The sequence below is a fragment of the Nyctereutes procyonoides genome, unplaced genomic scaffold (assembly GCF_905146905.1).
Source record: "Nyctereutes procyonoides isolate TBG_1078 unplaced genomic scaffold, NYPRO_anot_genome, whole genome shotgun sequence".
Lineage (NCBI taxonomy): Eukaryota > Metazoa > Chordata > Mammalia > Carnivora > Canidae > Nyctereutes > Nyctereutes procyonoides.
This window is the reverse complement of record NW_026575048.1, coordinates 2,015,684-2,028,687: the sequence shown is the minus strand read 5'-3', so window position 1 is coordinate 2,028,687 and position 13,004 is coordinate 2,015,684. Positions and strand designations below refer to the sequence as shown.

The 13,004-nt window shown below is 54.5% G+C and overlaps 2 protein-coding genes across 2 annotated transcripts; both read right to left on the bottom strand.

The window, feature by feature from the left end:
• Nucleotides 1-3,998: 3,998 nt before the first annotated feature.
• RPS7 (ribosomal protein S7) lies at nt 3,999-8,506 on the bottom strand. Its single transcript, XM_055327695.1, has 7 exons — nt 8,356-8,506; nt 8,058-8,141; nt 7,803-7,874; nt 7,526-7,669; nt 7,142-7,206; nt 4,599-4,749; nt 3,999-4,107 (listed from the first exon to the last, which is right to left on the bottom strand). Exons 2-7 carry the CDS (start codon nt 8,130-8,132, stop codon nt 4,030-4,032), a joined length of 585 nt encoding a protein of 194 aa, XP_055183670.1. The 5' UTR covers nt 8,133-8,141; nt 8,356-8,506; the 3' UTR covers nt 3,999-4,029.
• On the bottom strand, nt 8,469-11,096 carry LOC129511156 (uncharacterized). The gene is made up of 3 exons (XM_055327693.1): nt 10,912-11,096; nt 9,315-9,432; nt 8,469-9,194 (listed from the first exon to the last, which is right to left on the bottom strand). Exons 1-3 carry the CDS (start codon nt 11,094-11,096, stop codon nt 8,469-8,471), a joined length of 1,029 nt encoding a protein of 342 aa, XP_055183668.1.
• Between the last annotated feature and the right edge of the window lie 1,908 nt (nt 11,097-13,004).

Genomic DNA, 13,004 nt, shown 5'->3' with positions numbered 1-13,004 from the left:
CGTTTCTCACCAGCTCCCGAGCTCTGCTGGGGCTGCTGGCCCAGGGACCAGGCTCTGGGGACCGCTGCCTCCGACACAGGGTCGCTACAAGGCCTTGAGTCGGGGTAAGCGCCTGACACGCAGGGTCACTCACGAATCACGTGGCGCCTGTCCTGCACCTTCTCACACACCCGCCCCTGCCTTTTCAATCCTTGGTCACCCCACGAGACCACACACTCTTGCTCCCCACCCCCCGCCCCCCGGGACCAAAAGCCAACAATTTAATGCCTGACAGCAGGAGGGCGGACCTGCCTGGCCGTGGCACCCGTCTCCACAGCAGCCCCCTCGGAGCAGTAGCAGCAGCCACATAACCGCGCCATCGGGCCCGTCATCGGGGTCAACAGTCAGTGAATAATGTTGAGTTTGGGGGGAGTGGATTTTCGACTATGTAGAGGTCAGTGGCCCTAGCTGTGTTGTTCAAGCCAACAGTGTATTTTTCTCTTTCAACAGCAAGTTTACTAAGTAAAATTGTGGTGACGACGTTTAGCACATTAGTCTCCAAACTATTCCGTTGTGCACCCTGCCGTCGAGCAGGTCATCTCCAGTATGCGTGCGGCCACTAACATGTTAGAGCATGCACGATAGTATGAGGAGCACGCACATGGTGATAAAAACAGAAGTTTTAAATGCGCAAAAGTAAATACTAATTTTAGTGAAAGTCGTGATGGAGTTTTTTAAAGCTTGGTTTAATGTCTTGTGATATATAGCAACTTAAAAAACTGGTTCTTCATTTGATACTGGATTTTAATAAATATCACTGCTGAAGGATTCCTAAATAATAACACGTTCAGAACTTGCTTCAAAAATCTCCAGCAGAAAATTGAACACCAATAAAAAATAAATTTATTATTAAAAAAAAAATCTCCAGCAGGGGCGCCTGGGTGGCTCAGTGGCTGAGCATCTGCCTTCGGCTCAGCGTGACCCCGAGGCCCCAGGATTGAGTCCTGCATCGGGCTCCCCACAGGGAGCCTGCTTCTCCCTCTGCCTGTTTCTCTGCATCTCTGTGTCTCTCATGAATAAATAAATTTTTTAAAATCTTCCAAAAAAAAAAAATCTCCAGCAAAACAAGGGGGTGGAAGCAGATTAAACACAATCCATAAAACAGCAGCAGCTTGAGCTGGATGACGGGCACATAGCTCATCACACGACTGTTACACTTGCGTAGGTGGATCAAAGGATTCTCAGAAGACCCTTCAAGACAAGGAAATGCAAGCATATCACGGGCTATGCTTCGTCTTCGGCAGTCGTGCAGCTACATTTCTCAACGACCAGCATTCCCCATCTATCCTGGCATTCTGGCCAGCTTTTTTTTTTTATATATATATATAGAATTTATTTATTCACGAGAGACACAGAGGCAGAGACACAGGCAGAGGGAGAAGCAGGCTCCCTGCGGGGAGCCCGACACGGGACTCGATCCTGGGACCCTGGGGTCACACCCTGAGCCCAAGGCAGACGCTCAACCACTGAGCCACCCAGGCCTCCCTGGTCATCTTTGTTCTTATAATTGGCAACTGTTGCATTAATTTCTAACAAATGAATTCTAAGTCAACTGAGTCTTTATAAGAGTTTTAGATGGATTCGAGAATATTCTATTTCCAAGTTTTCACAGCAGGCAGATTTTGCAGGTAACACATCTAAAATGAAAAGCATTTCTCCTTGGCCACCTTCAGGTATGCTCATTCCTTAACACACACTAGTTTCAAAAGAAAGTATTTCCTCACAAAAAGCTAAGCATTTCTTTTCTTGGGACATGGACTTTTTGTTCTAATGTCTACTAGATATATAACCAACAGCCACTTGGCATAATAGAAAAATCAAAATTCAGAATATGGTTTAAAAAGAAAAATGCGGGCAGCCCAGGGGGCTCAGCGGTTTAGCGCCGCCTTCAGCCCAGGCCATGATCCTGGAGACCCGGGATTGAGTCCACGTCGGGCTCCCTGCGTGGAGCCTGCTTCTCCCTCTGCCTGTGTCTCTGCCTCTCTCTCTCTCTCTCTGTCTCTCATGAATAAATAGAAATCTAAATAAATAAATAAATAAATAAATAAATAAATAAATAAATAAATAAATAAAATAAAATAAAATAAAATAAAATAAAATAAAATAAAATAAAATAAAATAAAATAAAAAGATGCCTTGGGGGCATCTGGGTACTTCAGTCCATGAAGCAGCTGCCTCAGCTCAGGTCATGATCTCAGAGTCCTGGGATCGAGCCCCATGTCGGGGTCCCTGCTCAGTGGGAAGCCTGCTTCTCTCTCTACCCCTACCCCCTGTTCATACTCTCTCAAATAAATGAACAAAATATTTTAAAGAAAAACGGCTGGGACGCCTGAGTGGCTCAGTGGTTGAGCGTCTGCCTTTGGCTCAGGTCATGATCCCGGGGTCCTGGGATCGAGTCCCGCATCCAGCTCCCTGCATGGAGCCTGCTTCTCCCTCTGCCTGTGTCTCTGCCTCTCTCTGTGTCTCTCGTGAATAAATAAAATCTTAGAAAGAAAGAAAAAAGCCTGGGTCCATGTACCTGTAGCCCTTTCTCCCCAGCTTATGGGGCTGGGGCAGCTGAGGCCCAAGGCCTACCACCTGCAGCTTCAGGAAGCACATACTGAAAATCCTCAGCACTAGTCACTTCTTTAAAAAAATCAGTATCTTGTTTTAGATGCGTTAAGTGATAAGGTCCCATTTCACAGATGAAAAGTACAGGGTGACCCCCAAATACCGTGTCCTCGAGACTACACTCAAGTAAAACTAGGGATCAGCCTATAGCTCCTCACGTTTCTGGGCTTATGTTCATCTGGTTGTTTTCTGAAGACCTAACAGATGCTCAACCTTGTCGGAGGACAGGACGCGGGGAGGCCTCCTGCAAAGGCGCAGAAACACGCAAAGAGCTGGCTCAGTGCCCAGGTGCCGGGGAAGGGCCGAAGACAATCCCGCTTTACCTGGCTGGGAGGCCCAGGCGGCAGGAGCCAGGCCGCGGCCGGTGGACTCCTCCGAGGACAGGCGATGGTACCGCTGACTGCGGGGGGAAGCCCTCCTCCCTCCGACCCAGGCTCCAGCTCCCCAACGGGGGCAGCACGAGGGCGGGCAAGTCCCCACAGCTAATACACCTGCGTCTGCGCCGCACCAGGCTCACGGCCCCTCTGGGGCTGCCCCGCTCTCGGGCCAGAGCCTCGCCTGGCAGGGAGACTCACCTCCCAGGCTTATTGGGATCCAACCTCTACACAGGACACGTGTAGGGTCAAACACACTCCTTCCCCGGGCTGCTCCAGGGCCCCCACACCCACCTCACCCCTCTTGCCTCAGGTTAGGACCTGAAAACGCCTCGCTCACGCACCACAGACTAAAACGTCTCATCCTACTCACGCCTCGCTGGTCAAGTCCATCTAAGAGGATCGTGAACGCGTAAACTCAGGGGTTGGGAAGGAGGCAGGGGCTGCTGTGGGTCCATCTCCCGGCGACCTAAGCACACTCACGGCTTCTTAACTATACACTTACAAAGGATAAAATGGTAAATTCTGCATGTGCGTCTTTCACAAAAACATTCAGTGAGAACACTACTTCATCACATTTTGCTCTTGGAAAAAACTTTCTATCAGGTAGTTTTCAAGAACTGTTCCTGGCCGGATTCCAGGTGCTTCTCTCCAGCTGGACTTTCAGGCAGGCTTCCCGGAGACCAGCATTCGGGTGGAGCACCCACGCTGGCACTAGGATGTAGGCTGTCACCCTCTTGTTCACAGCTCTGGTGCCATGTCCTTTAGGTCGAACTGTCAAAGTGCCCATACTTGGCCGCTTGGGGCAATTTCCTAGGATTATACCTATTACAACATCCCTGGATACAAGTCTATCCCTCCCGCGCATTAAACTGCACCCTCTCTGTTCACAATCTTCCTGCCCACGCGGGGGCTACTGACATGGACGGCTGTACAACCACATCTCTGAAATTTTGAAAAACACACTAAACAGAATACTGTGAAAGTTTTATTTAATCATTTTCGTTTACAACTGGAACTCTGGGAACTCAAAGTTAACATCCTTGCCCGTCAGCTTCTTATAGACCCCAGAAAAGGTTTCAACCTACGAGGAAAGAAAAGAATTCATCAGAAAACTTTTAAATACACACATTCATCTTAAAGCCTAATGATTCCGTGAGCTTACGCCCCGCGTGGTTCTTCCCTCAGTGGCCAGGTACTGAGGAAGAGACGGGCCTGCAGGTGAGCTCCCCAGCAACACTGAGCAGTGGAGGGCCTACACCTCTGAGCTACACGGACGAGAGAGGGAGCCCAGAGGTGCCCCCATCAGCCACGCTTTACCAGGAATGAAGGGAAGGGACAGTCCCCCCAGGTTCCACCACTACCGACATCTCACCCTGGAGAATATGCAGCCTTACTAAAAGGAATTACTTTACTTCCAACTTTCCAAATAACTCCAAAGGCAGAGAATTCCGATTCTCCAAACACCCCACACTGCAAAACTCGACCTCCCCTCCAAAGGGAAGGGGGTGCGGTGGCACCCCGAGGGCTGGTGCTCTGCATGTGGACCCTCCCGCAGGGCAGCTGCGCCCTCACCTTGTGCTCCACGTTGTTCTGCTGTGCTTTGTCCAAATGAACCTTTATGAGCCGGCTGCCGTCCAGTTTCACGCGGATTCTCTTGCCCACAATTTCACTTGGGAAAACCAAGTCCTCCAGGATCGCGTCGTGCACCGCTGTCAAAGTGCGGCTGAAAGAATGTGGTGACGCGGTAAGAAATCTAGGAAGGCCCGCCCTCCTGAGAGCCCCTTTAAAATCAAAAGGGTAAACAGCAAACCACAGGTTTGAGACCAAAATCACACCAGCTTTCAAGAGACGGCATCGGAGCCACTGCCAAACTAGACAGGGTGGCCAACACCCTACTGAGGTACTTCAAGACCTTAGGAGCCATACACACCCCAGGCCATTCCAGGTGATCATCTCCAGGGAACGGGGGATCGAGGTCTCAGGTTTACCTTCACTCGACTTCTTGACTAAACCGCTGCAGCAGCCGCTCTACTCCTCGCTCATCTCCAAAACCATCCCTCTCCAATGTTGTCAAATTAATCTAAAAACCTATGCGATCCCACAACTTTTACTAGGAAAAGCTCCTTTGAGCGCGCTCCACAGCTCCCAAAATACCTGCACGCGTGCTCCTCATTCTCTAGGACGGGATGGAGCACTGCTCTATCACCAGCTCCGGGAGGACAGCCCCTCCTGGGCCCCCATCTTCACCCCATCACACAGCTTGAGGCCGTGACCTCACTCCTCCTGGTAGCACTTCGAGTTCACAACCTAACTGGCTGCCTGACAGCAACATGGTTCGATGAACTCCAGGCCTCTCGGGGATCTGCCGTGTACACCGGGAGGCCAAGGAGAGGGAGCAGAGGTAGTTGTTCCCAGTGTTACGGAGCTCCCTGCAGCAGGAGTGCGCCCAGGCTGCCTTAGCCTCAGTAAACGGGATACTAAGCTCCACTCATCGAAGTTCCCACACAAAGCACACGTGGCAGGGCTCCCGACGCCTGCTCTGGGGCCGCAGAGCAAGCTTAAGGGAATCCACTTCCCATTCCCAAGGCCTTCGTCACCTTCCAGAAAGCAAACGACACAGGTGGCCCAACGGATCACTGCTACCCAGTAATCCAGCCTCCTCCTCCAGCACTAGGAAGGCACATGAATGGAAAATTTGTCAACTGTGTATCTGTCCTTTACAACAAATCAGAACGGCATCAAAGCCAGCTGTGGCGCGTTCTCTCAGATGCCAACATCGCCGTTTACAAGAGGGAGCGATGGGAATGCAGCTATGCCTCAGAGAAAAGGAACGGAAACCCTGCTACAGACTAGACACCAAGAAAAGTCACCCTCGGGGTTTCATCTGTGTAGAAAGCCAAGTCCTATGGAAGAAAAGGAAGTCTGAAGGCAGTGGGAAGCGGCGGCATCACCACGCCTGCCGCCCAGACCCTGGCAGTCAACAGAGGGCCTCGGATGTGGACATTAGGTCGCCAGGGACACAGCGAAGTCATCACCTGAGAAAACGTGGAGAACACGCGTGGGAGGAGGGACAACTAGGGCTGCGGATGGCGGGCCGTCCTTCATGCTCAAGTACACACTCAGGCTCCAACAGACTAGATGCCCTTGGTGACCTCCTGTATTTCGTGTCTCACAAACTGCACACCACCCAAACAATCCCTCAATTCTTACTGCTCTAACTGCCCATGAAAAGGTTCAGTGCACGGAGCCGTACGCCTCAAGCTCCAGAACCCTGCACTGCCCTTGCAGCCTCCCCTCCACTCCTCTCCACAGCGACATCGGCCCGCTAGTGACCCGGCACGACCTCCCGGGGGATGACAAGCCCCAGCATCGCCAGCACTGGCTGCAATCGCATTCTCCAAGCCTCGCGTCTCTCTCCTCACCCCTTCAGGAATAAAGGGCAGACTCCATGAGCGGGCTGCCCTCCTGGCAGTCAGACACTACACTGTTCTTCCCAGACTGGTCCCTGGGGCAGGGCCTGCGGGAGCCCAGCAACCCCACACCTCGGCCCAGAGCAAGGAGCCAACGAGGCGCACGGAGTTCACGCTGGACACCCTGAAAGCCCAACCAGCTCAGAGCACACGTCCACCAGCATCCACGACTGCAGCAACGTGTCACCTGTCCTGTCAGCACCAGAGAAATCCACCTCATTTCTTAGCCTTAATTCACAGTAAAACGCGAAATACAGACGCCTCCCAGCACCCCTGCGCCACCCCAACAATGCCCCCACTGCTCCCCGCCGCGCCCCCAGAACCGGAGGCACAGTCTCATCTTCTGCGACAGCAGGGACCCAGGCCTGTACCACTGTGTGAACACGCGGAGCTCTTGCCTCCAGAACTAACTTCAGAAGCTGGCGGTAATCACAGAAGAACCAGCTGCTCAGTAAAAAGTGCCACAAGGTTTCCCTAAACAATCCGTGTTTAATTTCGGAAACCCGCCACAATCACAAAACCACGTGAATCAACGGCGCTTAACAAACAGGCCACAGTACGCGCGTTTTTTCTAAGTAGGCTCCCCACGGGGCAGCACTCCCGCGGAGATCAGCGGGTCCGCGGGGAGGGCGCCGAGGCACTCACCTCCTCGGACGCTTTTGCTTATTTTTTGTACGGCTTTTTCGAGTTGGCTTGGGCAGAATTCTCCTCTGTAAGAGAGAAATGACGCTGGAGAAAGAAAAACTTTAAGTGGGCGGGAAACTGTCAAGCTGCTTTAAAAAAAAAAAAAAAAAAAAGACAACAAAAAAGGCAAGAGAAACCATTCGGAAATCGTGGAAGTCCAGCAACCCAGAGCAAAGCAGCCCGCGTCGCGCGTCGGTGCGCGTCCGCTCCTCCCTCCGCCACCTCCGCCACCGCCGCGGCTGCCACAGGGAGCCCCTCACGGGGAGGCCCTCACGTCGCCGTCGAGGCGCGCCCTCGGCCGCCCTGAGCTGTTCCCCGCATCGCCGCGAGGAGAAGCCCCGACACCTGAGCAATGAACACCACGTGCTTCCCGCTGAACTTCTTCTCCAACTCCCGCACGAGCCGCACTTGGATCTTCTGGAAGGACTTCAGTTGAGGGACGGGAACGAAGATGATGATGGCTTTGCGGCCGCCGCCAACTTCAATCTCCTGGAGGGGAAGACGCCGACCGCACGCTGACGGCCGCCCCGCCCCCCCCCGCCCGCGCCCCCCGCCCCCGCGGCTCGGACACGTGCAGCCCCAGCAGGGCCGCTGGAGCCCCCGGGAAGCAAGCGGGCCTCACCTTGGCCGCCGTGATGTTCAGCTCCCTCAGCTGGGCTTTGAGGTCGGAGTTCATCTCCAGCTCCAGGAGAGCCTGCGGGGGGGGGCGGGGGGGGGCTCAGCGGACGCGGGGGGGGCGGGGGGGCACGACCCGCCCACGTGCGCGGCCGCGGACACTCGGGGGCTCCCCGCGCTCGGGCGGCTCCGACCTCCCCCCGCCGGGGCCCGGGGTCGGGGTGGGGGGGGGACACCCCGCCGGCCCCCCGCGCCCCCTCACCTGGGAGATGCCGGACTCGAACTCGTCCGGCTTCTCGCCGTTGGGCTTCACGATCTTGGCGCTCGAACTGAACATGGCCTCGTCCTGCGAGCACAGGGCGCCCCAGCTGAGCGGCCGCCGCGGGTGCGGCCCCCGCCGGCCCCGCTCCCCCCGCCCCGAAGCCATCGGGGGGCACCGCCCGGGGAATCGGCCGCATCCCCGCCCGGCGAGCAGCGCCCGCGGACGCTCGGCCGACTCCGAAACTCGCTCTCCTCAAAGTGGGCGGAAAAGTCCGGCGGAGGCCCGGCCGCCGACATACCTTGGTGAGAGCGCCGGCTTAGAAAGAGGCCCGGGTCTCGCGAGAGCTCCTCAAATCCCGGCGGCGAAGCGGAAGAGGCGGGAGCAGGAAGAACCACCGAGGAGCGCGGGAGCCTAGAGAGCCCCCGGAAGAGGCTCCTCCGCCCTCCGCGTTTCCGGCTCCCGGAGGTTGGCGAGCGTTGCCTGGGGCAGCTGCGGAAGTTCCGGGCCGGAGCCGGGCGGCCGGGGCCCGCGGAAAGCAGCTCCGCCCCGAGGCGAGGACTTGGAAAAACACTTTCCGAACCCGAGGCGTCTCGCTTCCCCGCGGAGGCCGGGGGAAAGGAGCGGGCTCGGATTCCAGGTGTGCCCAGAGGCCCCGGCGGCACGACGTGCGGTAGCGCCGCGGCAGCCAAGTGCTTTACGACTAGACGTGCTTTCCGGGCCGTAAACACTTAGCCCTCGGGTCGGGTCCGCGGGCGGGGGCGGGCGGATGGGGGGCGTCCCGGGGGGTGGGGGGCTCGGGGTTCCCGAGGTGGGCGGGGGCTGGGCAGCCGGGGTAACGGGTGAGGGGGTGGACGGCGGGGATAACGGGCTGGGAGGGGTGGACGGCGGGGGTAACGGGCTGGGAGGGCTGGACGGCGGGCGTAACGGGCTGGGAGGGGTGGACGGCGGGGGTAACGGGCTGGGAGGGGTGGACGGCGGGGGTAACGGGCTGGGAGGGCTGGACGGCGGGCGTAACGGGCTGGGAGGGCTGGACGGCGGGGGTAACGGGCTGGGAGGGGTGGACGGCGGGGGTAACGGGCTGGGAGGGGTGGACGGCGGGGTAACGGGCTGGGAGGGCTGGACGGCGGGGGTAACGGGCTGGGAGGGGTGGACGGCGGGGGTAACGGGCGGGGGGGGTAGTCAGCGGGGGTAACGGGCTGGGAGGGGTGGACGGCGGGGGTAACGGGCTGGGAGGGGTGGACGGCGGGGGTAACGGGCGGGGGGGGTAGTCAGCGGGGGTAACGGGCTGGGGAGGGTAGTCAGCGGGGGTAACGGGCTGGGAGGGCTGGACGGCGGGGGTAACGGGCTGGGAGGGGTGGACGGCGGGGTTAACGGGCTGGGAGGGGTGGACGGCGGGGGTAACGGGTTGAGGGCGTAGTCAACCGGGGTTAACGGACAGGGTACCGGGCTCGGGGTCAGGGGGGGGACATGGCCGGTTGGTAACAGGCTGGGGCAGGGGTGGGCCCCCGAGGTGGTTTTCCCAGTGGGGCAGAGCCTGACCTGAAAGCCAGCACAGTGTGGTGACAGTATGACAACAGTAGCACATTACAGAAAACTACAGACCAGTGACAGTGGGTGATGGCACAGAGGGTGATGGCACAGAACTACCACGGGGGACCAAGGCCCGTGTGCTGCAAAAGTGCCCACGTCTGTCCCAAGCTGTGGGGTCAAGGTCCCATGTAGAGGTGGACTCCCTGCCCTCCAGAGGAAGCGGAAACACAGTTCGCTGTAACGCAGATGCTCCTACCCTGCTAGTGCTGAGCCAGGTGCTAGTGGTTGTGGGCGGCAGAGTCCCTGTCCTCAGGGAGATTACCTGGGGTGAGGAAGACCTCCGTAAACGGTGCAAGTGTGTAAGGACGAATGATGCGGAAGACCGAAGTAAAGTGACTAAGGGTGACGTGGAAGTGTTGGGGTCCGCGGCCCAGGGCCAAGAAAGGACTCTTGAGGCCTCTGATGCCAAAAGGTGGTTTTAGTGAAACCCAGGCAAGATCCGCAGGGCAGAGGAGCTGTGCTGAGGTCCTGAGGGGCTGGCTTTCTACTTTGGGGGGGGGGGGGCAGGCCAGCACAGACCTCCACGGTGTTTTCCAGGACCCTGAGGGGCTACCTGGTTGGGAGGAGGTCACTGTTAGTGTTTAGTGTCAGCTCAGTCACGAGACCCCTCGTTGGACCATGTGTTGGGGGATGAGCGCCCACCTGCATCTGGGGGGTAGAGACTGGAGGTTTCCAAAGGATCCTGGGGTTGGGGCTGACATTGCCTCTTGCCCTTAGCAAGTGTCCACATGGGGGCAGCCCAGCCCCCGAGGAAGGTCAGTCTGCAGCCTGCTTCAGGGACTTTGACATTTGGCTTAGGGAGGATATTTTAAGTTTTATTTTGCCTTTGCTTCCCATATCCAAGGGGACCAGGAGGATTCATGCTTTAGAGGTCGGGGGAGTTTTTGGAAGAGAGGTAGGAGCTATGCCCCAGGGAGAGGAGCGTTCCAGGCAGGGGCAACTTGTGCCGGAAACTCTGGCTGCGGCCACGGGATTTAATCTGGGTGTTCAGTGTCCTCACCTATCAGGTTCGACTGTCACTGTCCCGACAGACCAAGTATGGAGAGGTGCTGACAGTATTACGCTAGGCCATCCCTAAGGTTTCCATCCATCTTTGCTAAGGTGCAGTGGTATTCATCTCAGATTTCTAAAGTAGATGTGTTTTGCTAATAATGCTAAAAAAAAAAAAAAAAAATTAAAGGGCAGTATCTCCTTGGAAAATTAAGAGTCAACTTGACACTTACTCCAGAAGGAAAGAAAAGTATCGCTGCTCCTCTGATCTTACCTGGGCCGCTTGTCCGGAACGCGCTTGATGAACCATTTCCGTTTCCCTCCTGTACGTGCCAGGCCTTCGTCCCTGGCCGTTCTGCCAAAGTAGCGCAGCGGGTGGGGGTGTTGAAGGACGTTCTTGCTGGTTTCTGGTACTTGTTGAACAGGAAGGTCCGAGAGCACAGCCTGCCTGCTCCCCATCTCGGGGCACGCGCCGTCCTGTCGGTAGTATGGTGGTAGCATTAGGTTTCTTTGCAGGATGTTCCTTATCGGGTGGAGGAAGATCCCCTCTATCCCCGTTTTCCTGACAGTTGTTATCTTGGCTGATACTATGGTGGATGCTGTTTATGAATCAATTAACAGGACCGTGTGAGGTTTTCCTCTTAACGTGTTAATCTGGTGAACTACATTAATTGATTTTCAAGTACTGAGCCCGCCTTGAATCTCTGTGACAAACCCCACTTGGTCATGGAATCCCATTCTCTTTAATGTTGCAGGGTTCCATTTACTAATATCTTGTTGATGACTTTGTCGCATCTGTGCTCATGAGGGTCACTGATCTGTAGTTTTCTGTATTGTGCTACTGTTGCCTGGTTTGGGTATCAGCCTCACACCAGCATCATGAGAAGTATAGGGCGGTATTCCCTCATCCTCGGTTTCCCTGAAAACATTGTGTAGAATCGTTAAGTCTTCAGGCATCTAGTTGAAATGGCCATGAAATCATCCAGGCCTGAGATTTCCCTTTTTTAGGGGTTTTTAACATGACAAATTTAACAGTTACAAGGGTATTAAAATGATCTGTTTCGTGTCGGATGAGATTTTGTAGTTTGTGTTCTCAGAAGAGCTGCTCCATTTCATTTAGATTGTTGAATTTATGTGAGTAGAGTTGTTCGTCATCATCTCTTACTATCCTTTTTCTGTTCCTAACTTTTTAAAGTAGATTTCACAGAGAACTTTCAAATCAACACATTATCGTAAGGCTGATGGAATATGCTGAATTTTTAAAACTGGGAACCTGAATGAGTCAGGAATGTAATGCGGCCTGTTATTCACTTACTCTTTGTCAACTGTTGTGTGTGTATTGTTACAACTCGCGACTGCTCAGATCTACTATCAATCAACCTGCCAGTATTCTGCTTTGATGTTCAGACTATCTCACTCAGTTTTGGCCAGCAAAACTTGAGAAAATTTTAAACCATCAGCTCCTTTTAGACGAGTTTCTGTGCCCCATCACCTCCGTTAATCTAACCTCTTGCTTTCTATTTCTAGCACAAGGTGTTCCAAGCTCATTCTGGACAGTTCTGTCTCAGACATGGGATCCACCTTTTCTCCAAAAAACCTTGGTTCCTTTTATTGAAAAAATGGTATTGGAGAGCAGAATCTTGGCACGAGGGCACCTCATGGAGATCCTCTTGCCTCCTTGATCTTAGTAACTAGCATGATGATCTTCAGTAGGTGTTCTTACATTCATATGATTGATTTACTAACCCTTGTGTTTATCTATAAACCTTACAGTCCTTTCTAGGAGAATAAAAAATGCCATAAGTCACAGAATCGACTTACATACCTCTTACATAACAATCTCTCCCTCCGGGATCCCTGGGTGGTTCAGTGGTTTGGTACCTGCCTTCAGCCCAGGGCGTGATGCTGGAGACCCAGGATCAAGTCCTACGTCGGGCTCCCTGCTGCGTGGAGCCCGCTTCTCCCTCTGCCTGTGTCTCTGCTTCTTTCTGTGTGTCTCTCATGAATAAAATATTTTTAAAAAAATGAAAGAAAAAAATTGTCATGTCCTGAATTCTCCACTATGCATTTGTCATTAAAACACAAAATTATGGAACGCCTTGGTGGCTCAGTGATTCAGCATCTGCCTGTGGCTCTGGTCGTGACCCCGGGGTCCTGAGATCGAGTCTTATATCAGGCTCCCTGTGAGGAGCCAGCTTCTCCCTCTGCCTGTGTCTCTGCCTCTCTGTGTGTTTCTCATGAATAAATTAAGTCTTTTAAAAAAATACAAAAAAATTATATTCTTTAAAAATCAGTGTTTCTGGGGTGCCTGGGTGGCATGTGCCTTTGGCTCAGGCCATGATCTCAGGGTCCTGGGATCAATCCCCA